General features: G+C 35.7%; 1 protein-coding gene across 6 annotated transcripts; it reads left to right on the top strand.

Annotated features, from left to right (window-relative positions):
* The first annotated feature begins 209 nt into the window (after positions 1–209).
* LOC132915670 (sodium- and chloride-dependent glycine transporter 1-like) lies at positions 210–25,512 on the top strand. 6 transcript variants are annotated; one of them, XM_060975507.1, is made up of 12 exons: positions 210–891; positions 3,661–3,943; positions 7,109–7,165; positions 10,102–10,357; positions 11,711–11,869; positions 12,311–12,518; positions 12,692–12,863; positions 13,124–13,480; positions 13,949–14,158; positions 15,050–15,391; positions 17,983–18,217; positions 19,587–25,512. In XM_060975507.1, the coding sequence occupies exons 3-12, from the start codon at positions 7,148–7,150 to the stop codon at positions 19,751–19,753; spliced, it is 2,124 nt and encodes a 707-aa protein (XP_060831490.1). In that variant the 5' UTR covers positions 210–891; positions 3,661–3,943; positions 7,109–7,147; the 3' UTR covers positions 19,754–25,512. The 6 variants fall into 6 exon arrangements, 5 of the variants coding, with proteins under 5 accessions (XP_060831490.1, XP_060831494.1, XP_060831486.1 ...); XM_060975511.1 differs by having other exon boundaries at positions 10,105–10,357; XR_009659933.1 differs by lacking the exon at positions 7,109–7,165 and having other exon boundaries at positions 232–891; positions 19,587–19,828; positions 20,332–25,512.
* Positions 25,513–26,594: the final 1,082 nt, after the last annotated feature.

Below are 26,594 nucleotides of genomic sequence, written 5' to 3' on the forward strand. Positions count from 1 at the left end.
GAACGAACGGAGGCGAAAAAATGTAAAAGAAAAGTAGGAAGGAATGGGGGAAAGAAAAAAGAGCACAAAGAGACAGTGGCGACGCAAGGTCGAGTAGCATTCCGAAAGTTAAAGAGTTTCGCTGTAAACGATAGCTACGTAGTGGAAGGTGGGTACCTCGGAGGTGGAGAGTAGGTGGTGAAGTAGCCGAGGAGAGAGAGTGCAAGGTTTAGGGTAGGACGCAGCTCGCAGGAGCAGTAATATCGATCGATCCGTCGAGTTCGAGGCTCGACAGGGTCGACTGGGGGTGCTGCAAGTAGAAAAGCTCTCCCATAAGCAGGCAGGCTGGCTGGCTGGCTGGCTGCCCGGGCACGGACTGTTTCCACTGTCTGTCTGTCCGTCCGTCTCGTCTCGTCTCGTCTCGTCTCGTCTCATTTCGTCTCGTCTGGTCTCGCCGCGTCTAGTCTCGTCTATCTTTGCCTCTTCGCTCTTCTTCTCGTCTTGTTCTCGTTTATTACATACAGAGACACATACAACATACGTGATTTTGGTGTCGGTCTCGGTATCATCGTTTTGATACACCATGTAACGTTATAATGTACTCGGTGTGACGTGGAATAACAAGAAAGAACGCACGTTAGGTTCGCAAAGAGGTTCGGTTTGTCGAATCGTTTTGCTTGATTGTGTGTTATCTCGTGTCGTGCCGTGGACGTACGCGCGGTACGGTTCATCGCTGTGACCTTGAGAAGCAGTGACAGTGCGTGTCTCTGACCTTGGCACAGGGTTCGCCAAGTTCTCCGATGGCAGCGCGAGCACCGCTGCCAGCCGCGACGACAGCTGATCGACCACCGGCCAAGTGGAATCCCAGTGGAGGATGTGCACCGACTGGATTGCGTCACCGAGCATAATCAGGTGCGTGCGATTGAACGCGCCCGTTTCGAGGGCTGATTCTCGTCCGGGACGAAACGCCACTCGGTGAACGACATTCGTCCCGCGGTTACGTAACGGTTACGAATCGACTCTCGCCGGAAATTTCGGTTTGTGATTCGAGAAAAATCATCTCGTTGCGTGGAAATTTTTCTCGTTCGTTAGTGTGTTCGTTTAGATCCAAAATGGATCGTCCAGAGGTGAATCGACGAGATTTTCAACGACCTGTTCATTTGGAACAGTGCCATGATTTCACGCGTTTCGTATAAATTCGATTTTAGTTCCAATTCAGATCGCGTTCATATGCGATTACTCGAAAGCTTCGCGTACAGTTCGGTGCAGGGCTCCACTGACACAGATTTCGTAAAGGTAGAATCCACTATCGAGTTTACGTAAGACCGTGAGCAAAGGTACGTGTATAGCGTACTGGGTGAACTGCCACCATGGCCAGCCGGGTGACATTTAAGCGTGACTATAGTGACGTCGTGTATTAAACGCGCTCGAATTACTTTTTATCCCAACGATTGGGGATACATGAATCTTTCGTTAAATTTTTGGTAAATCAACAATTCTTTGAAAATCATCAAGTCGTTTCTTGAGACTCGTTTCTTCGGATCAATCCTCTCTTCTATTTACATTAGATCGATTGACAAATAATTGTCATTTATAAATATTAATTCACTTTCAAATTCACTAAAAACATTTAAAATACATAAAATTCACAAAAATTTGTATTAATGTCTATTAAGCGTATACTGTGAAACAGCATTTATCACTGTTAGACAACGTTAAAATACTAGATAATTTTATTTATAATCTAGATAATATTTTATCAATTTCAAATTTAATATATGATATTTCAAGCAAATTACAAGTTAGTAATCACGCTTAAATCCGCAAACTCGCAATGAAACGCAATATATAGAATTTCTATAACGATTATGAAAATGTTCTATGGCTATCTTCGACGAGGAACAACCGAAGAGGCAAAATTTTGCGCAGTGCGAGCGCACTTGAGTCGCACCCCTTCGCAGACGAAGAGGTTAAAGACGAAAGTTTGCCACAGACAAGGTCAACAGCTGACGGTTAACATTAACCATATCCCGCGTTCTCATGGAATATCGTAGCCATGATCTAATTTCTTGATATCATCTCCTCGTAACGTTCTATTTATCCATTTCATAGCCTATTCTCGCTAGTTTCAAGATCGAGCTTCTATCTTTAGAGATCTTTATCTGAACCTTCGATTTTTCCTAATTGCATCGCGTAAATTGTAAACATTCATCGGTGCAAGCGATCCATATCGCGCTTTCACTTCTTTGTAGAGTGTCTGCGCCGCGAACGTGTTATTCGATGAAAACTACCCCAGCGGAATGTTCCCAGGTGCTGCGAGGGATGCGCACGCGTTATTTTCCGGAGAAAATTGCATCTTGTTGTAGCGACTTGTAGCGCCTCTTTAAAACGATATCGTAAAATAGATTATGGAAACAGAGTTGTTAGGGTAATCGATGCATGGCTGTATATATTTAAGGATTGATAGGATTATTTGGAATGGATTTAAGATGACGAAAGCTGATCAACAATTCGAGGATACAGACACGTTCCTATTATAGAGATTAGGCTGTTATAATTTAAAACAGTTAATAACCGTAAGAACAGTTAACAACAGTTAATATAAATTGTGTATTTTGTCATGAAATAATTAATTGATTTAAATAATCGAATAATTTGTGAATGGATTTAAAACGTCAATGAACAACTTGAGGGTTGAGACACGTTTCTCTTACACGAATAAGATGGCACTATAAATGTAGAACAATCGATATGTCGTAATATAAATCGTGTATCGTATTACGAAATAATTAATTCGTTTAAATAATCAAATAATTTAAGGGGATGATTGAAACATCTAAAACAAAGCAATCGTCCTGTGGTTTTAATACGAAGTAACATCATTCATTTAAATGGAATATCAGTTTTCGAATAGCAATTCTTTAATTATTTCAATTACGATATTCGATGAATTATTAATCAACTTGCATTCAACAGCGTTTCATAGGTAATCGTATTTTCATAAATGTCGATATCGCGGATCTTCTGCTGTTCAAAACGAAAGTCTGCCAATGTTACGAAGTACATAACATTATCTTACATATAATTACATTACATCGTTCGATGAAATATTCGATAATTCCTATTAAGTTGAATAATCACACGTCCGCGAGTATCCTCGAAATTAACGATTCGCGATACGGTTTACCCGAAGGTTGCATAGCCGCGTTATTTACCCTGGTGTAAAGGATATTTCCACTAGATTGTATCGTTGGTCGAGTTCCGCAATTAACGGTGAGAAAAGGGAATGATGGAAATAGTGGGTGGGATAGAAATACGGCGTGACCCGGTCTGTCAGCTACAAGAAGTAGCTACGTTACTGTCTGCCCATGTATCTGGTGTGAACTTGATAACAGCAATTAGGACGCGAGTAATTACCGTTTAGCGATGTTGGTTTCTTCGACTTGCTCTTTTCTATCATTCACCACCGATCGTTTCGCTTGATACGAACTTTTCGCTTGAACTCATCCGAAATATCAGAAAGATCGTAAATGTTTGTTTAAAACAGCAAAAATGATGTTAACGAGCAATATGGAAATTGTTTAAAGCGAAATATGATTTTTTCAAACGTGCAATTGTAATTAGATAGTAGTGTATTTTGACACTGGATGGTTTAATGTATGTGTTTGTGTGTTGTTTTAGGAGATAAACAGAAAGAAGTCTCTGAAGAATGAACATCGAGGGAAGAAATTGGTGTAGAAAAATCGATGAAACGAAAGATATATAGAGGTTTACCGCTTGGTCGAAGCTATACATTAACAATGGACACTAGTGAATCAAGAACAGATGCGCCAGTACGAGTTCTCAGACGTTTGCAGAGCATGAAGAGGAGAAGATTCGTCTGACTTCGTAGACGCGTTCGGTGCCAGTTTAGAGAATGGAGGAGTCCTCACCAAGGATTCGTTCCTATCTGGAATGCTGGGACGTAAGTATTATAAATTTTTAATACAATTCTTTTTAATTTAAATAATCACGCTATGCATAACGGTATATCAAATCAACTAAATCTGCTGAATTAATTCAATGAAAATAATGAAAATAAGAATTTACTTAATATGTTATGAATCGTATCATTTTCCTTGATTCTTCCTCGTATATTTCTGTAATTTAAACATAGGAATTAAGATAGAATTAGACATAGCTATACAGCAAAACAATTAAATCCAATTATTTAGAATTTAGATTAATTGAAACAATGAAAATTAGATTTTATTTAATATTTTACCAATCATATCGATTATTTCTTCCTCGCCGTTTTTATTTCTCTTTTTTATTTTCTTCTTTTTTATTATACTAAAACGTATATTACTGAAATACTTCAACATGGCAGATAGAAAATGTTGTCGGATGAGAGTTAAACAACGATTAAGATCTCGAAACAAAGGAGAAAGAAAGCGACGGCTCAAAGCTGCTCAGGAGAATGCAGTTGTCGGAGCTTTATCCTCGATTTAGACTCGAATTTTGAAAAATACGCGCACACACTAGGGAAGTACGAAGCATTCTCGTTCGTACGATCGTTCAAGATGCAAGTCGTTCTTTGTGCCAACCCCCAGTCAACTCTCGCTACGCGACATTTATACAACCTCACGGACACCATTGTTTCTTGGTCCCTCGTTATTTTCGCTTTAAAATTACATCGTTTTACAGACGCCTCGAAAACCATTGAATTTCCTCTCCATTTGTTTCATTTCCAGGATCCGTCCGTTTCGTCCTCGTTATAACACCATTAAATTTACACTCTCTTTTTCGTGGTAATAGAAGGTTTGCTTATAATCATATTTTTTTTTCTTTTTAATAGAAAAAGACACTGTTGCATAGTAGATGCAATAACACAAGTCTCTCTTGAAACGATCATTTTAATATTTCATGATACTTACAATTTTGTGATTTTATTATTTCATTCCTTTTCCGAAAATTTGCCTTTTTAATCCTTTTACTTCGGAGAGATGAAAAATAAGTTACTAGCTTTAATTTTGCTTTTTCAATTTTTCTTACAATAATTTTTTATTCTTGCTTTCATCTCCTCTACATTGAAATTTTAAAATCTTATTCAATTTTCATATAATTACCAAATTTTCTATTATTGGCAGTTTTTGTACCGTCCCTTAAATCTTTCCAGTAATGATTCCTACTTGCCTTGCCAGTACGAGTCATATCGATCTCTGTAAAAATAGTTTCACATTAAAATCGAATCAATACACGTCGAATGGAATTCTTGCGAAACTAGTTCGATTGTAACACACGTACCGCAATAACAGCGAAATATCCAGGAAAGTTGGTAAGGAAGATATTCGATTCGACCCATCGAAGCGGAAAAACGCGAAGAATTCGGTCGCAACATCCAGCTCCTGTCGATGCTTGACATTTCGCCGCACCGTCGAAGATTTAGGATTTTCATTCGACTATCGAGCGAGAAGTATCGGTCTGATGTTCTTGAGGAAGAACACAGCTCGAGGGAAAATCGATGGCCAGAGCTGAACAGCTCTCCGAGCGGAGAGCTGGGATCCATCTCGAAAATGAAATTTCCTTGAATGAGTTTCTCGGCTTTTAATCGATTCGCGAAAACTTAATGTTCTTGAGCGTCAAGGCAAACGTTTTAATGAATCGTCCGCGAGAATTTGTAAAACACTAAAGTCGGCAAAGACCTTAATGCGAACGTCGATTACGCAGTCAGACAAACAAACGTTCTCCCGATGAAAATCTTTCCACGAAAACGGTCATTTTGTCGAATTAATTGTTTCCTCCTTTTCGTAATAACTTGCAGGTAAAGAGGGTTAATTAACGATAAGACAGAGTCGAATACAGATTCCTTAATGTCAGATCTTCTTTCTCTTTGCGTTCGAACTGATTAAAGTCTGTTTGAACTGACATAGCGGATGGTTAGTCATTTTCTTTACCGGTCTCTTCTCGTTTCTTCGTGTTTCTTTTATTCTTCTTTCCTTTAGCTTTGTAATAGTAAAGGAGATTTGCTCGTCTGGCTTTTGTTAAAAATCGGAGATAGAAAGTATTACGGAAGTTTTTGGAGATTTTTACAACGTTTAACACTGATACATGATTCACTGAGAGACAGAGATTCAACCAAATCGTCATATATAATAGTATATATTTTGTATTTCAAATATCATCGTATGTAACGTAATCATTGATACCTATTTATTTTCTATAGAGACTTGATATATATCTATATGGTTTTAGTATCTGACACTAGTGCAGCAAATATTGGAAATTGTTCGTCATTTGATCATATCGTCGAGAGATTAATTCTACTGTTCTCAGTAATTTGTAAATATTCTAATTTATATTACAATTTATTATATAATTTATTGACACCGGGGTAAAGAAAACTGGAACCATCGGAGAATGAAAAGCATCGAGCTAACATCATTTGATAACAGTAATATCGGAAAACGATAACTAATACACAAAGAGGGTAGCAAAATTATTTGAAAAAGAAAAGATACTCCGCCGATAATTATTTACTTGTAGAAGATATTTCTTTTATATATTGCATCCTTCTTTTTTAAAAATACCAAGCATCGATAATGTGAAATATCGATACGACAATAGTTAATTAAAGTTAGTAACTTGGATTAGTGTATACACGAAACTCTCGCTAATTAAGCGCTAAATGGTAAACACGTTAAGTAGTAAGAATTAAAGCCTAGTAATTAGAGGTAACGGAAGAAGGAGCGACGTTTCGATAGAAACGAGCATTTGTGAGAAATATTGAACAAACATAAAAGAAAACTATATACATTTTTCAGGCACCTTGTCGTTTTATAATTTTGTTTATGTACGAGAGAAAACATTATAATTGAGTTAGAAATTATTGCAAATTGATCAAATTGTACGACTATGAAAGATTATTAGTGAAGTGCGATGGTGTAACGAGTCGATATAGATAAGAGAATGTAAAGAACGTAGCATATCGCGTATTCTCGTATTAATTCAACTAAATTTTTCAATAAAAAGACATGGCGTCATAGAAATCCATTAAAATCAATGTTTAGGGGAAAAAATATACAGTTAGCTTATACAAACGAATGAGATGTAAAAAATGTTTTACTAATTCATTGAATGATGTACACAGAGACGTAGGAAAGAGAAAATGTTCAAGAGATCCTGTTAAATGGAATTTAAAGGCAAGGTACGCAATCCCAAATAATTAAGAGCACAAACACTGATTGGTGCATTAGCAATACATAGAAGCATTTGCTTTCGATGGCTTTCGATGTTTTTTCGACTAACAAAACAAACCTCATCTTTTCGACCGACTAGCAATAAAAAGATAAAACGAAATGCAAATATCGTCGAGATATAAAAAATTATACGTATGTAAATATTCGGATGTAAATATCTGATCAAATTTCAATATCATATGGCATTTAATATCAGCGCTATGATTTTATGATTTATTACGACCTACTAACTGTTTCAAGACATTTCGAACGTTTACTGCAATTTTACTGGAACGCGGGTCATCTCCGTCTCAAATGCGCATCATTTTTCCGTGAAATCAATTCCAAGCATGCTCTTACTTGGAAGAAGGTCAGCTGCTAATATTAAATAGGTTTTTATTCATCATTTTTATAATTCCTTCAACTTCGTTATTTCTAAATTACCAGAGTACGAATGTCTATTCTGTTTCATCGATAACTTTTCGTAGAAATAATTTTCGAAGAACGTTCGATATTTTATAATTTTATCAATTACAATAAGATAGAAAACGATGTAGGTTACCATTATCGAGGTTAAAAAATAATTTACAACAAGATTGATTAGCGAATTTCTTGCAAGAGAGATATTCTTTTAATTGTGGTTTTTAATTATTTATTACGATTTTCAAAAGTCTCGGTACAATTTCTAAGCGAAGTCTCAATTAAGGTACTCGTATAAACTGCGTATATTTATGCATTCGTAGTAATATTTTCAATAAAACTTATGATAAGTTTAAAGACTCAAGAAATGTATAGAAAGTATATATGTACATAATATGCAAAAAGTAAAATACTTGTGATATTTAATTAAATCGCATTTAAGTTCTATTTCTGTAGCTATGTCCATGATGAATATGAATTTGCATAAACATCTGCAGTCTGCTATCATGCCCTTCCTCGATGGCTAGAAGATATTAATATCATGGAAAGTTCACGCTTTCACGCAGTGCACGCGTACTTTATCACGCTACATAGTTGAACACAAAATGCCATTAATGAAAAATTTGTACGTTTGCTATTGTTCTAAATATCTTGACGAAATTTTGAAGAATTAATCCTCATACCATGGACCTTGAATCATATTAATATAAATCCTATCAAATGACAGAGTGTCTTGATATTCGTTTACAAAATACAGAATATTTACCACCTTTACATTTTATTCGATATTTTTCATTTTTCTAATTACTTTAAATTCCATTGACAAATTTTAGTAATCTCGGTGTCACGTTACTTACAAAAATATTAGAAACAAATAGTTTAATAAATGCAGGCAATATTACACTTAATAAATTAGGAAGAGGAAAGAAATGCATGCGAATATGATAGAAATATTGAATATCTTGATATCTTCATTTTCTTTCGAAATTTTTACTGTAAATTCTGTGGAAAAATATTTACAAGATGTTTGTAGTAATTGTAAATACGTAATTGTAAAATGTGACAAATAAATAGCATATAGTAAACGAGAAGAGAATATTTAGTATATTTGCTAAATTGAGAGAAGGGGACAAATGCATGCGAAAGGAATTGATGTTTCCAAGAATGAGACAATTTAAATATAATAGTACGAAACGGCGCGGCGTGGAGAATGTAAATCATCAGTCATAAATCATCCACGTTGCACTTGACACGCGTGTCCTACAAAGCTACACCCAGCTGTTATCTGTATGTAATGTTCAAGACATCGTGAAAATTAGACGATACACGACAGATCGAAACGTCGAAGCAATTTGTTAGCGTTGATTTCCCAATGGTCGTTACTATTCACGTTATCTTTCTTTGCAAGTAGAGAAACCTCGTAGAATTTCTGCGATTTGGTTCTTCCGACTATTCGTTTACGTAACATCGTTTGCATATGTCGATCCATCGACCATTGGGGAACTATCGATACCAAGGAAAATGGCGAAAATTTCGCGACCTTTCGCCTTGACACGGTACAGCGGTTCTCAACCAGGGCGCTGGTATTTCAAAGAAATCTCCAGGGTAATATTCCTTGTGATCGATAACGTAAGAGGGCGAAGTTAAAGCGAGTAATATAATTAAGACGCTAGGATGGAGATAGGAATGTTCGAACAGGATTTTCAAAGTTAATACGAGTTAAAGGAAAATACGCGGAATCCGCCTGGTTCTAGGAGGTCTGACCTGATTCGACGGTTAACGATATTACAATTTCTTTTACGCCATGAACGAAGTTAAGTACTTGCCATTTAGCGTGTCGCTGCTCGTTATTTTCTCTTATTCTTCGTGACTTTTTAAGTGCGTTTTAAATCAAGGATTATTTGATTTATTATCTGGTAAAACGTGTACGGTATTGCCTGATGCCATTATGAATTGTGTATTATGGAAATCACTCGTTACAGAATATGTTCATAGACGTATCTTAACATTTTATCTTGCAAGATTCGTTACTCTATCCAAATATGAGTAAGTATAAGAAACAGATATTGCAGTCATGCAAATTTTTTAATTTACTTCGTCCCGCTCTTGGAATCAAAACATTTCCCTCCACGAGTAAACATAGTAAATTACTTTCCTATACGAAATACTGGAATTCCCTGATACGTTAATATTACAATGGTAAATTAAAAATTTCCCCATGATTCTAGATAAAATTGTAGAAATATTTGACGTTGAAAGATCTGCTGTTTTCATATTCTAACGTTAAACTTCAAATTTCATTGGAAATTCAACTCGAGAGTTGAGAACCGCTGAACACAAGCTTCACGAACATTTATGAATTCGACTCCGTATCTTTCATCGACGAATTATCGAACTTCTGATGAGCACAAAGAACCATTCCTATCTCATAAAAGAGTAAAAGGAGACAGAACGGGAATAAAAGAATTCGATGTATCCTTTGTAGCAGAACGAAGACAAGTACTCGGTGGCGAACAGCCAGGCACCATTGCAGGCTGGCGAAGAAGAACACCCAGAACGCGGTACATGGACAGGGAAATTCGACTTCCTGTTGTCTCTTCTGGGCTACAGCGTCGGCCTTGGCAATGTCTGGCGATTTCCGTATTTGTGCTACTCGAACGGAGGGGGTGCTTTCTTAATACCATTTACGATAATGCTCATTATCGCCGGGCTTCCTCTCATGTTCATGGAGCTTTCCTTAGGTAAGTAAAGTAATCCCTCTTATCTATACGTGCAGCGTTTACAATGTACAAGTATTTCATTATATTGACACGGTAGAATCTTCAACTCCGTTTTCGTATAAGAGAATATCATTTATTTAATGTAATGTAAATAAGTAACTAACAATCACTAGAGTATTAGGATAAGATATATTGCGAAGGATGTTTGGTATACTGCAAAGGGATATAAACTAATCGCTGCTAAACTGTGGTATTACATAATCTATGAAATGAAATGAAAATGAACAGCTGTTGTTTCCGCTTTCAAATCCGATCGAGTATAATCTCTCTGTAAAATTATCGAAATTGGAAAATAAATATGTTCCTCGTGTTTCGTGTTCAGAAGACCAGCGGATATTACAGTCTCGCGAAGGTTAATGAAAAGAATCGAGCAGTTCTATTTTAAATCTGCCTGTCTTGTAGTGGCCAATTCAAAATTCTTAGAAAACAGTCGCACCTATCTTGGAATACTTGGAACGCGAAGCTACCACAGTACGCCACCAAATAACTATCGATTAATTCTATATCGGTGAAATCCGCGTTGAAACTTTCCAAGAGGAGCGATCAGCTGTTCCCTTACGCCAGAAAAATGAGGAAGAAGGAAAGGAAGTAATATAAATCGAATGAGAAATATTAATATTTATTAAATATTACGAGTTGGATCGGCAACATCGAGGACATCGAAACTACGTCATTACGATGACGAAGGATGAAAGACGTGACGCTTTAACGTTAGATCTATCGCAAAGTGACTAGTATCAAACTTTTTATTTTTCCCATCAAAAGCATGCAATTATTTCTTTTTTATCTCACTTAAAATGTTGCGAGATATCTTGTCCATAAATTCGCAGAAGACTCGAATATATCACAAAATACACGGAATGGTTTTTCCACAGAAAACAACGTTCAATTATAAATACGAAAAAATAGACATCTCGCGAGATCTTTCGCTTATAACATCGCACGAACGAAATTACGTCGCAAGATATCTCATCCATAAAGGCAGAGGCGAAACCACACGGAAATAGACGTACAGCTACGTGATAAGAATGCAAACCTCATTCTTATGGTCATCTTGTGCCCAAGGTCAACCCGTGTCCACGCTTGTTGATTTACCGAAATAGAACGATCAATGAACGATTGTTCTTCGTTACCAGGCTTACGTAACGTTATTTTTAGGCGAACCAGTGAACCGTTCGTGATATCGACCCCCGTTGTGCGATTCGATATTCCGTGTAAATTGCAGGTGCACTGCTAGGCCTGGCACAGATGGCTTATCGATCCATTTCTTCAACTGTTTTTTTCCTTTCTCTTTTGCAATATTCTCTCCCACAGGGCAGTACGCGAGCCTTGGCCCAGTGGCAGCATACAAACGCTTCTGCCCCTTACTCCGCGGCTTGGGATATGGAATGGTGTTGGTCAGCTCGGTGGTGATGCTCTATTACAATTTGATCATCGCCTGGACACTTTATTACATCTTCGTTTCCGTGGCCGGTGAGGTTTAACTATAGTGTTATCCATAAATGTTACATATCTTTTACTTTTTTCCTTTTTTTTTTTTTAAGGATAAAAGGATTTTTGTGTCTGATAAGTTTTATGAACGAGAGAACACAGTATCACGGTGCGTGTATTATCGATTCGTCCGAGTGTAGGTTACTGCGTTTCGAGTGCCAACGGGTATCTAGGTTTCGCGGTATTCCTTGTGAATTTTTCTTCTTTCTTTCGTACTTGGGAAAATAACTAGGTATACGACAAGGCAGCATGAAGAGAGATAAATAATAAATACTGAAACCATTGAAATGTGTCGTCGTTAATCTATCTATTTAGAGACGATGGCAATAAAAAATAATTCATTGCACGTCTCTTAGACCAAGGGAACATTATTAAAATATCAGTGCTTAATATCGATAAAGAAATGTTAATCGGTTTGTACAGGAGCTGGTAAACTGCCATGGAGCAAGTGCGAACCACCATGGAGCACCGAAGATTGCTTCATGCCTGAAGCTGCCGAGGCGTGTATGTCTCAAAATATGAGCTACTTCAAAACAAGATGTTTAAATTCCACTCAGATGGCCTCCATGGGTCTGACTATGGAAAACATCACTAGTGCCATTAGAAGACCACCTGCTGAGGAATATTTCAAGTAAGGAGAGTACATTCGCAAGTATTGCAATTAAATCTAACAAAAGAAGAATTATGCTTTGTATCGTGTAATTGATTCAGTAGTGATAAAAGCGAAATAATTCAGAAAATAAAGTTATTAGTTGCGAACTAAACTACTTTTCTAATATATCATTTCAATCATGCGTTACGTAGCAATCACGTGTTGGGGATGAGTAGCGGCATCGAGGAGACAGGTTCAATTCGACCCTCGATGGCAGTGAATCTCCTGCTAGCTTGGATTATCGTCTTCCTCTGTCTGAGCAAAGGTGTTCAAAGCTCGGGAAAGGTTGTATATTTCACTGCTCTCTTCCCATACGTCGTTCTGGTAAGCGTAATTTTCATCAACTCTTCTTTAGAATTTTTATTTTCTTCTGGAATTCTATAATCCGACTTATTTTCCATACTTGTTAATATCGCGATTACTTTTTTCAATTCCTGCTAATACGCGTTCTATCATATCGAATGATTTTCCCCACACACCTTTCTTTCACTCTCTAAGTCAATCTCATGCGGAATTCGCTATTTTTTGACGCTTCTAACCAACGCAGAGAGCTGTAAACGAAGAACTCTGTTTTCTGTTCGTAGATAACTCTTTTCATTCGAGGGATTTTACTTCCCGGCGCCGACGAGGGCATTCTCTTTTATCTAACGCCCGATTGGAAAAGGCTAATGTCCGCGAAAGTGTGGGGCGACGCCGCTGTGCAGATTTTCTTCGCCTTGAGCCCTGCTTGGGGTGGTTTGATAACGCTCAGCTCCTACAACAAATTCAACAACAATTGCTACAAGGACTCGTTGATCGTCGCCGTCAGCAATATCGGCACGTCCTTTTTCGCTGGTTTTGTCATTTTTTCTGTGATCGGATTCCTGGCTCACGAGCTTGACGTTCCTGTCGCGTCTGTCGTCGATCAGGGTGCTGGACTCGCTTTCATTGTCTATCCTGAGGTACGTGAATATAGAATTATTATTAGCATAAAATGTTCTTCCTTTTGTAAACTTATTTTACAAAACTGAACTGAAGACTGGACTTGAACTGGAGAACTGAAAGACTTTAGGATTACAAATCAGATTACAGGCTTCTTTATTTTCATACAAAACGAAAGTACCTACCTCTGTAACAGCATTAGCCATTTTGTTATTTTAATTTTCATTCTACTGCTACATTTTATGTTGCAGTGTACTAGCTACACATTCCTGTATTTATGGACGTTTTAAATGTACTTCTAAAATTTAGTATTTAATACTTTTAATAGTAAATGTTATACTATCTAAAAATATATATCAGACTAAAACATTTGTATAAACACTATACATTAATCATTAAAAGATATATTTTATATATTCATTACATATATAAAGTATGCTGTGTTAATTATATATTTTTGTTATTAAAAAAATATGTCATACAAATAGGTAGTAGCTCGTTTACCAGTTGCACCACTTTGGTCGCTGCTCTTCTTCGTGATGCTGCTCACTTTGGGTCTCGACTCTCAATTCGCTCTGATGGAAACTGTTACCACAGCGATCCTCGATGCCTTTCCAGCATTGAGAAATTACAAATTATGGGTTGTCCTGGCAGCAGCTGTATTCGGTTACGCCGGTGGTATCATTTTCACTACCAATGTAAGTTTATATTGTACATAGGAGAAACCGCGAATATTTCTTTTCTACAACTGATACTAAAAAGGATAAGTAAATAATTTCAAACGTAGGAAAAAGAATTCGCAAACGTTACTAATAACTAGAAACTTGTATTCATCGAACTTCAATCACTTTTCATTTATAAGATTAAAAAATACCAAGTAGTACACGAGTAAATTCAAAATACGTGATCATTATAAAAAGCTTCATATTAGTTATAGAAATTTATTATATCGATGAAGATAACATTAAGAATCTACGATTATATATGTACTTTAATTATTATATCTAATTCACATAGGTAATTTCATATTATATTAACTTCTGTAATTAATAATCTGTAATGCATAATCTTGTCACTTGATAACATAATTATATCTACTAATATATAACAAGTACGCGATACTTATCAGATGGAGCTTTCGAGTGTATTTATATATATCTTAAATTATTGCCGTAAGCTAACAGATAGACTGTCTGTCCATTTATAAAACTGTACTACTTTTTACTTTATCGTCTTATTGTCTTTACAATCTAAATATTCTAGTGTTATTCGTAGCTGTTATCTCCTTTTATTATCTATTACCTATACTCTAAAGTATCTTAGAAATATTAGTGTACGATAAATAAAATAATTATCGTCTTTCACAATATTCAATCTGCTTATATGTTCCATGTACGTTATAACTTTTTTTCCCAAGTAAAAAGTTATAAAAAAATGAGATAGAGTTTCACAATTATTTTTCTACGGATCTATGACATATAAATTGAAAATTTCAAAGTATTTTACTATATTTATAAAAATAATTCATTCGAGGGTTAGTTCCAGAAGATCGCTCGTAATTAAAATGTCACATTTCGCTGCACTTCCAGGCCGGTATGTACTGGTTGCAATTGATGGACAAATACGCAGCGAATTGGTCGGTGTTATTGATCGCCATAGGCGAATGTATCTTGGTCGCCTGGATCTACGGTGCGGATCGATTTCTCGACGACGTGCAGCAGATGATCGGACCTCGTAGTCGTCTCTGGAGATTTTTCTGGACGTGGATGTGGAAAGTGATTACACCAGCTACGCTCTTCTTCATCCTATTTTTTAATTGGGTCGAATACGAGCCGCTTACATACGGTGGCTACGTTTATCCAAAATGGGCGGACGTTGTTGGATGGGTTGTCGGTATAATACCAGTATTGGTCATCGTTGGTGTGGCTCTTGTAAGTAAAATTAAATTGTTCGACGTTGTTCGCGGTTAAATACGAGTGTCGTCGTTTACAGAGTAATTTAGGAACACGATAACATTTAAAGTATTTGGTCTCTTGAAGTCGGAGGAATTGAATGAGAGTTTCAGGATTGGTACATACAATAGAATGTGGATTATTGGAATATTGATTATTGGCACGCCGATTATAAGAGTCCTTGATTGCATAGGCAGAAGTTCTTTCAATTCTCGAGTGTTTTGTCATGTATAATTGTAACACAGAAACAGTTATATTAATATAACAAAGTACTGAGGTACACCAGTTATCATATCGATCGATAGTCTTTTCCCCTTTTCGTGAAAATTAGCAGTTTAGAGTTAGAGTTTTCGTGCGTAGTTACTATATGATTTTATATAAGTTATAACAAAGCGAAGTAATAATAGCTACATTAAATGACAATACACTGACAGCAATGATTTGGAGATCGTATCTCCCTAGATATTATACGACCTTTACTTTACGACTATTTACCTTTACATTCATTTATCCTTACAAGCATTCTCCTTCTATCTAAATAAATATCGAAAATGCTTTGACACTTCCAAAAAAGTGCGTACAGTAGCGGACAAAAGTTTAAGACGATGATTTGTAAACCGGATTACAAACATCTTATACGCATATTGTTCTTCTATTCGGTTTGTCTCTTTGGAATAACGTAGCTGTATGTTTGACCTTCGTAACCTCAGACAGTCAGTTGTTAAATACAAACAATGTAGGAGTTACAACAGTTAGTTACCGCCTAGCACTTGGAAACAGTGGACATTAGTTTAAGACGATCTGTGTAAAACGTGAGTACGAGTACAGTTTTTGAACATTTTGATTCTGGAATGTCAAAATCATTGTTTAGTGTACCTTTTATTGCTTAAAATTCATTTAGGTAGGAACAGACTATGGGTAAATCAAAGAATTTACTTGAAAACGAAAGGGAACAAATCGTAAGGCTGCGAAAGCAAAGTAAAACCTTCACCGAAATAGCAAATATAGTGAACAGGTCAGAAACAGCTTGTAAACAAGCTTGGTATAAATGTTTAAAGACAGGCATGTATTGCGATCAACCGAAAAACGGAAGACCACGGAAAACAACACCGAAAATGGATCGCCGGATTCATCGATTGAGCGAAAAGGATCGTTTTCGTAGTGCAAATAATATTGCTGCGGAGATAAACTATGAAAACGATACACAAATTAGTGCTAGAACTGTTAGGAGAAGATTAGAAGACTTTAACTTAAGAGGACGAAAACCCCAAAAGAAACCACTGCTGAGTTCTAGGAATCGAAAAAGACGACTTGCATTTGCTAAAGCTCATAAGCATTGGACAAGTGAAGATTGGCAAAAGGTATTGTTTTCTGACAAATCGAAATTCAATCGCGTCTGTTCTGACGGGATACGGTACGTTAGACGTCGAATTGGCGAAAGTTTGAAAACACAGTGCGTTTTAAAAACTCTTAAACATGGTGGTGGCAACGTTATGGTGTGGGCGTGTTTTTCTCGAAGCGGCCCTGGTCCGATATGTCGTATCAATGGAATTATGGACCGTTTTCAATACAAGGACATACTCAAGAACACAATGTTACCTTTTGCACGCAACAATATGAGTGATGATTTTATTTTTCAAAATGATAATGATCCGAAGCACACGGCTCGGGTTGTGAAACAGTTTTTTCAAGAAGAAAATATCACCGTGCTGCCGTGGCCGTCGCAATCACCAGACATTAACCCAATCGAGAATTTGTGAAGCATCATAAAAAAGACAGTACAAGGTTATAAACCGAAAAATTTAAATGAACTTTACTCTACGATTGAAACAGCCTGGAATAATATTACGGTAGATTAATATAAAAAATTAATAGATTCTATGCCAAGAAGATGTACCGAAGGGATAAGAAATAACGGATATTGAACAAAATATTGAATTTAAACAAAAATTGTGTATATTTTTTAACCAAAAATTAATATTTTTTGTATAGTCTTAAACTTTTGACCGACGAAATATTATACAGATTTCGTTCCTTTTTTATAACTTAGCTATTGAGCAAAATATCAAAATGAAATTTTTTTTCTAAGTGTACAAACAAATGTACAATTAGTTAATACCAAAAGTAGAACACCGTATTTATATTTTTTATGGAAAGTAAATCAATTATTTATTTCTTCCATTTCGTCTTAAACTTTTGTCCGCTACTGTAAGTGCAGTATTTTAGGAAGTAAAATATCAATATCTCGGTTGATTTAAAATACACGATAAAGAACCATCAATGTTTCCTTTCATTTTCTAAAAATCCTTCCATTCCAGCCGCGTGGCAATTTTTATTTATAGCAAAAGCCGCCTGATCAATAAAGTGTTAATATTTCTATCAACCATGCGCATAGCAAATGACTCTTCAGAATTAAGAAAAAAAGGACTCTTGCTTCTCGTAATAATTACAATACATATAGCTCAACCTTGATATCCTAATAGTTTTATCAACAATTCCACTAATATTATCAAAATATTCCTAGATATAAACAAGCTGAAATACATTCATTAATACGTTATTCATTACAGAATCAACTGAGGGATCGGCGTCGTCGTCCTGCCTACGACGAGGACGACGATGATGACGACGATCTCGACAACAGGCTGTCGTGGCAAAGACCAGGAAAAGGGAAAACGAAGAAGAGCAACGGGAAGAATGTTTGGTGGCGCGCGAAGATGCTTTTACAACCGACTTCTGATTGGGGTCCTGCGGCCAGGAATCCTTCTACCCCATCGAGAACGCTCACTCACACACCGTCGCCAGGTAATCAAGGACTTGATTAAGCTCCAGTCGTGTGCAAGTAAACATCATCCGACAGGACGTGTATTACGTTATTAAACACGGCACGGCGTGGAGCAGCGTGGTGGATACATGGTCGTACGAGGCGCAATTTTCATCAGTTTCGGTTCTAATTGCATTTAACTCGCCTGGTAGCAGATAATAATTAATCTAAATATAATAAGCTATGATAGATACTCGATTCCATTATGTCCGAGCGAAGGTTAACGCTGTACAGGTACAAGGAAACGGTGTTTTTCTTATATTAAACGAAATTATCACGGATTTGTGTAGAGGTCTCCGCTTACATCGTGTGCTGACTGTGATCGATAATGAGATACGTCTGGACCGAGTATTTATTTATATATTTATTTGCGCGATTGTTGGATATGCAGGGTGCTGCAGAAAATATGTGCCTCGTATTTTAAAACTATAATATATCAGTCGTATAGTTGCCGACCAAATTCTGATAGAAGGAAACGCTAGCAATACACGATTGTTTTATTTGTAAAGCACAAATGTTACGAGCAGTCTGTGGACGTTTGTGCATCTATGACAAAACTAAATATGCAAAATGCATATACAAAATGTCAATAGTTTATATAGTATTAAATCGGTCGATAGAATTCTAAGTAACAAATGGTAATTATATCAGTGAAGGATTATAACGATCGATTTAGATACATTTAGGATAATTGCTAATTATTAACCACCCAATGGTATTTCATTAGTTCTTAATTATATTTTGCGGAAGGAATTATTTTCATGGCTGACATTTTCGGAAAATTTTTCTACGAATATTCTTCAAATAATTTTTTTATTACGAAGAATGTAATGATATAATCAAATTGTCCTAATATAATTATCATCGTATAACAGAGAAATTATTGCTCTTGTGATAAGCAAATCCTAACTATAACGTATACTTCTTGCATATAAGCCAACGTTAATTAATAGCTTCATACCATGATGTTAATGGAACAAGAGAAATTGCGTACAATGTGTAGAATAACGTCATGCATATTTAGAGAAGTCCAAACAGAATTTCAAGTAAAACTTTGCATATGTACATACACGAACTAATATAAGCAAATATTTATCGTGTTGTATCATATAGAATGTCCGATGTTTAACGACTCCGTACTTCACCAAACGTTAAGAGAAATACATTTCTACACGCAGAAATTACAAAGTTAAAATGATATAAAAAACCTTCAGTTTTAAAATCATCTACAAAGATACAGACATTTGTTGAAATAGGAAAATTTAGGAAACATTGATACAATAAAATCAGACATTTTATATGTTACAACCTACTAGATCTACTAGGTTTCATGAAATAATTTTAACGTAGGGCCACCAGCAGGATACAATTCCGTGAGAGACACCATAGTCCTGGTAAACGGTCAGCCAATGATGGTACAACCCTCGAGCACGTCTGGCACCACTCAGAAGCTTCCTGGACCGTCGATCTTGAAGAATTCTAGTAAAACCGATTTGATCACATCCCAGCAAGTCTGACACGATGTTCATTTTATCTGTAAAGACGAGTCTGCCCAGAAATCTATTGCCAAAGATACAACACGCCAATAACAGGTAGTTGCATATCGCAGATAGGTTCAATAACGATCGATGATCGATCGGGTGGCGGTCGAACGAAGAATGGCATTGAACGTTCCAATAGAAGAGAGATATTCCTATGGATTTATTTTTTTAAAGAGGAATAGTCGGTGTATTTTTTCATATACTCGAACCCCACAATCCTATTAAATTATATCTTTCATTCCAATAGCATCTACGATTAATTACATGACAATTAAAGTATTTTTGTAATTTATTAAATTATTTTTAAATTGTTAAATTTCATTTTCGTTTTCGTTTACTTTACCAAAGAAGATGTTTAATATTCTGCTTTTTTTTTTACAAGTTTCACCAGTTCCAACGTAGACTCGTAAGAATATTTAACCATTATCGTCGTTTAATATTAAATGGCCATTATTTCGTTGTAAGATAGTATGTGAAAACTTGTAATCGGTATAGCGAATCGCATGAAATGTAGAAAAGAAAAGGACTAAAAAAAATTTATCGGTCGCGACTAGATAGAAGACTGTCAATGTGACGAAGATGCCGCGTGAAGAAACTGTGACACGACTCCAGCACGCGCGCTGCGATGTAAAACTGTTAGGAAAAATTACGCTACTCCACTGCTTTCGATTGTACATACATAAGGACACGAAGAATACAAAGAAAATGATAAAAAAAAATCTCACACACGGACGGTAAAATAACAAGAGGATAACGAGAGGAATAATGGAATTAAATAATTGTGACGTATTCTAGCGAGGAATGTTACGTATTTATCGCTACCTACGCTGAAGCGTCATTATACAAATTATTAAGATATAGCAATGACACTTCACCTTTCTCAGGTGGAAATCATTGAACGATTCAATTGCTCCCGTGCAAGGTATCTTATCTAAGATAATGTTCACTTGCACAGCGGATCAATTTAGGCGTTCCGTGCGATTAGGCATGTTCGATTTAGCCGTCAAAATCAAGAGGAGTTCGCGGTTAATTCCGCCTCGTCGCAATTCACATCTATGTAATCTCGTATCACCCGCCATAAAAAAAAAGAAAAAAGAAAAAAAAGAGAGAAGAAAATACAGTCTAAATTTCTATTAATCCACTGGACAATTTTGTCGCAGAATATTTGTTGTTATCTGACACGTTCAGTCGCCACCATCTGGTTTTTGTAAAGCACCATTTCTAGTTACGCGAGCGTTCGGTATTTTTTCGATGTTGACTCGCGAAATGTTTCATACCTAAGTACCAGCTACGCTGTACCGTTTATCGAGAGAATAAGTGTGATCGTTCAAGAGCGCAAATTTCGAGGAATTGGAAAGTCGAGGGGATTTAAAAAGGGAAGGAAGCGGATCTAATTGTAAGTGCTGAGAAAGCGGAAAAATGACGCGGTCTTAGACAGTATTATCTTGCTAAAGCGAGGATGATTAGCGCTATCCTTCTTTCTGCGTTCACCTATCGATGTCCTCCAAAAACGAGAGATCGCAACAATCGTTAGTTGATGGGGTATAGAATATTTTTGTTAAAGACGCGATTGTTGCTCTATTTTAGTCGTTTTAATCCTTTCAGCGTTGCCACCATCGTAGCAATGGAATTTAAAGTGAGATTGAAAATCTCTGAGAATTTTAATTACATAAGAGAATTGCGTACTAAGCGTACGATAACGTAAGCGATTCATATATTTATTTATAGTTTCGGTTTACTTCTTTCGATATCTCCAACGACTGATTAACATGGCATTTTATCGAAGTTTAATATTTTTATTTCCATTTTCACAGACTGAAAATAGAGAAGAATAATTCATAACTATGATGATCTATTTTATTGACTTTTTTTAAATTAGTAATTATTGTTATCGATAGCGATGATAGTAAGATCGAAGCTTTTACAAAGAGTCAATAAATATCGTGGTTCAATGCTTAAAGGATTAAATTGTTGAGCGTCAAAGATATATAATGTTCAGCGATAGAAGAGAATTATTTGTCGTTATAATAATGTACGCAATATGATCGGAAGTGGGAGGTCAAAGAGCGAATTTAAACGGGCGAAGTATGACAATTACTTACGAAGGTTTCGATGATACGATGCGAATTATGCCGCTTTGCATATATCGAGGTGGATAGTAAAGTTAATGGTCGACGTTTACCCTTCGACGATGTAGTCCCTGAACAGGGTAAGCAGGTGTCGATGAACAAGTAACTACGATACTCGAGATATTGTAATAATAGGATCACGTACTACAAAAAGATTTATGGCTGGATAATTTGTTGCGCAATAAATATGAATAATTTCTTGTGCAATTGATATTCAAATACTAAAAGAAAAGAGAAATAAAGCGAAATGTAACACTTGCAAATTTTTTAAAATTTATATTAGCTTCCATATCTTCGAAATTTATACAATTATAATTATTTGTTATATCGACGTGGCTGCCGTTACTTTTTCATTATGTTTCATTACTTTTAACATTCAGTAATTAATTTGTGTAAATATTAAGTATTTCGCAATTTCCAGCTAATAATATCGTTAGACAGGAAATCGCGTTTTCTTCGATTCTATATTAAATTTTGTCACATGTAGCATAAGCAGGTCGACTATCTGCTTGGCTTGTATATTAAAAGCTTATATTTTTCGATCGTTGTACGCAGGAGTTATTTCGGTTAAGAGACTCAGGGAGAAGCAGCTGCTTCGATAGTTTAATTCTGTAGTCTATAAACTGAGCTTAGAAACATAGGGGAGTTCCTTTTATTTTTGCTATTAATATAGATAGGTGGTAGCCATATTTCTAAAGGGGATAATACGAGCCATTAAATCACTTTTATTTCTCCTTACACAAGACAAGATGAAAAATATATACCAAAATAGATATGAATTTCCCATTAAAAAATTTATCGATGTTTTCATTTTAAATAATTTTGGATAGCAGAAGGTAAACGATATAAAGTCACGCCTGTGCCAGCTTGATTGAGAAATTCATTATATTAGTAATAAATAATGTGCGTTTAGAGCTTTCTGTAATCCTATTAGTTTCTTTCTTTACAAATCATTTCGTCAAGTTTTGAATTAATTTTCTTTTACATATATATATACATACTTATTATAGAAACTTACTAAGTATATTATTATTAATTGTATATAAATTAGATATGCACATATTAAACTCCCTTTCCAAAATTACAAAAGAAGAAAAACGGAAGGAAAAGGTCGTGATCCTTTATGTACGATATTTTCGGCCAACGAATACTTCGCCCGCTTAAACTTGCAATTCGATCGCATCCACAATTGGAGGACGACGAACACTTGATCTGTCCTTGTTACACTTAAAAAGACAAAGAAAAAACTCTATTTTCTCGTAGATCGACTGTCGAGTGTTTCCGCGTGTATAACGCCTCCAATTCCCGTTATCAATTATAATATCTATTTTCCAGCTGCGTAAACTTTTCAGGGTTTCACCTAGTCTATTAGACTAATAGCTGTTCTGCGTGCTTCTGAGAATCGAACGCTTGTTCCGTAGAGTGTAGATGGAGAAGAAAAAGAAGAAAATGAAGAGGAAGAAGAAACCATGTATTGTATATATATATATATGTATATATAATATAATATATACGTATATGTACATATATATATATATATATCATATATATTTATTTTTGTGTGAACCATAGACAGTGAGACGATGGAAGGGTGTTTAGAACGAAGAGGGAAGAAGGAGGAAAGAGGTGAGGGTTGTGTCGTTTCACGGTTCAGCGAGAAAAGCGTTTCGGATCATTTCAGACATAAAAATAGGAATTATAAAATAAACGTTTAAGTCAGTGATGTCTCGTGAGCACACCGGACAAATTACGCGCGTACGTACACAGTCAATAAACGTGAGAAATCGTGATTCTTTATTTTTTATGTGACCCCGTTTGTAAAGTGTTGTTAGCTGTATCATATGTATAACATTTATCGGTATACTTTACGTATATATGTATATACATATACACATATACATATATACACGTTACAAGATATACATATATAGTATATTATACACATTATTGTATATTAAATATTTACATTATATTTATAGGCGCTTGTACACTGGTGTACGCGTCGCATAGTTTATTATATTACGTGTACAAAAGACAAGCATAAGAAAATAATAAAAAAATACACGACACGATTCATCGTTTGATATATCGCAAGAAAGAGGGAGGTTCTGAGCGAAGAGACGTCATGAAACAATTTAACTAGACATTAAAGCCGAGAAAAATAGGAAAAAGTCTCGCTGCGTTCAAATTACGAAAAGGCAAGACATACAAAATGTGTTAACTCATATCCGTGCGCGTGAGAATCTGTGTGGTGCGATTTTTTTTTTTTTTCGCTGCGTTTCGTTGAGTGAGTGAACACGACGAAAAAAAGTGCGGAAAGTGTGTGTAAGTGTACTTTTCTAGAGTAACAAGGGCCTAACTCCACTTTTTATCCTCTTAACGGTCCACGTGTTCGCATTCATTGGTAACGTACACAATTTTTATTATCACAAATTGACTGGTCTCGTTCTCCTCATTGCTTCGTCGAAGTCTTTTTCGTTTGCGCGTAAAATGACCGTAGCTAAAATTAGAGTATCGTTTTACAATCCTTTGACTTGTTGTTTACGTTAAATTCAACGAACAGGAAAAAATACAAGTTGCCGCGAAACTTTGCCCCTTAAAAATCTTTTTTTTTTTTTACACGGTGATTCGTGGTTACAGGAACTTTCAGCAAACTGTTTTCATTAGAATAAGTTTCACGAGCTTTACGTAAACATGAAATTTGCAAGCGATGAAAATTTCGAAGCTTCCTGCAACTATACGACTCGTTCGTAAGAAATCGCAGTTCTCGTTATATTTGCGATCAATATGGTTTGTAAGTAATCAAAGTGGACGTTAAGAGTAAATATTCGTCCTTTGCCATTAATCCTTTGCTCAAAGGGATGAACAAGTGGAGGAGGATTCACACTATTGGCGTACAAGATGGATCCTCGGTGACTTAATTAACATTTTAGAATCTAGTCGTTGTTAATACTCAGAGCTTCACAGAAAATAGGCAAAAAAGTATAAAATAAAAAAAAAAAATATTAAATAGAGCGATATTCGAATCCCAAGATCGGAATTCGTATCCAATCGAGGCTCGTTAGCTTCGCATTGAAGACAATGAAAGTTTATCGAATCGATTCATATTCAAATACCGAAACCCAGGACTTTGTATCCCAGTTAGTCTTTCAGTTAATTGAATTCCCGAAATCCTGTCGATCCTCCATTTTACAAACATACGAGTAGGTAAAAAACACGGTGATCAAAATACCAAGTATACAATTATCCATTAAGTATCATAGATTTTAATAATCTATCGTTTGTATTAAGATCCGTCTGTTTTCGATGAAACGTTCATTTCCTTTTCAACGAAATATTTCCGCTACTGTTCGTTTAATGGGAAGAAACATTAGACTAACCGCATAAGCTTCGTTTGGATTAGTCAAGTTACTTCGATTCAACAAATTTCAATTCGAGTAATACGAAACCAGCCTGCAATTTTCATCTATTTTACTCGTATTTCTATGCTTGTTCTCATCAATTACCAAAGACTCTTGATAGCAAATGATTAGCAATATTTCACATACCGATACGAATGAATTTACTTGACCAAACGAAACTCAATTAAATATGCTTTCAGTTGTTCGTTGACTTAAAGAAAAAAAAAAAAGATAGTTGCTAGGTAATGTAATCTTACTTCCGGATTTTGTTTAGTACTTACTGATATGTACCGATATCTCTTCTTCTAAACTTTACATTCCGTTATATTTCGTATATATAAAATCTCTCTATTATGCATATATGTTTCTAATTACAAATCGATATTTTTTACATACATTCGTAAATACGTTCCCTTTATTCTCCATCAAGTATCCTCTTGAAATTCAAGTAACTTAATTAATCTGAATGAAGGTACACGTACTGATATATTCAGATTAGACAGAAACGAAACTATACCGATAGGAACGCGAGAAACGCACTCCAACTAGCCATATCCGAGACATAATCAAGAAACAAAAAAAGAAAGAAAAGAAAAGAAGAAACAAGAATTCTTCGTTTAAGAGAACCCTGACGAACGATTGTTCGATCGATGGACAGATTTTGCCAGCTTGAGAAACGTGATTAAAAGAGAGTACGGAGAAACAATCGCGAGAGAAAAGAGAAGATATAAAGTGCTTGGGATTCGTGGGAAGAAAGGGTGACTGATAGATAAGCATTCGACAGAACTTTAATGTCCTTAGGCTAGATAGGCGAATCTAATGCAGGTTTAAAAAGGAATTTAAACAAAAGATTTAGCGCGTTATTGACAACAACAATAACAATATTTATTATTATAAAAAGAGTTATGTTATATACAAAAGTAATGAATAATAATAATAATTAAATAATATAAATTAATAAATAGAAAGCATTAGCTGCCGGTTTAAACCGGTCAGGCCACGTGGTCGACTGTCCTAGATAGGGTTAAGATTTCGGTGACGTAGAATTATTGGTAATAACGCGGTAACTTTGTTGCTATTACAATGAAACGTGTAAAGACTCATGGCTTAAATGGTTTGAATATTTCGTTAATTAAATATAATTAGAAGAAAATAATTGCAACTATTTTCTCTGTATAATTTCCAACAAAATCATATTTGATATTTAATATGATTTGTAAGTGTTTATCGATTAAAAGATTTACGTCACAAAGTACTCGAACTGAAAAATAATCTTCCTTTGGCTAT

Source organism: Bombus pascuorum, chromosome 1 (genome assembly GCF_905332965.1).
Source record: "Bombus pascuorum chromosome 1, iyBomPasc1.1, whole genome shotgun sequence".
Lineage (NCBI taxonomy): Eukaryota > Metazoa > Arthropoda > Insecta > Hymenoptera > Apidae > Bombus > Bombus pascuorum.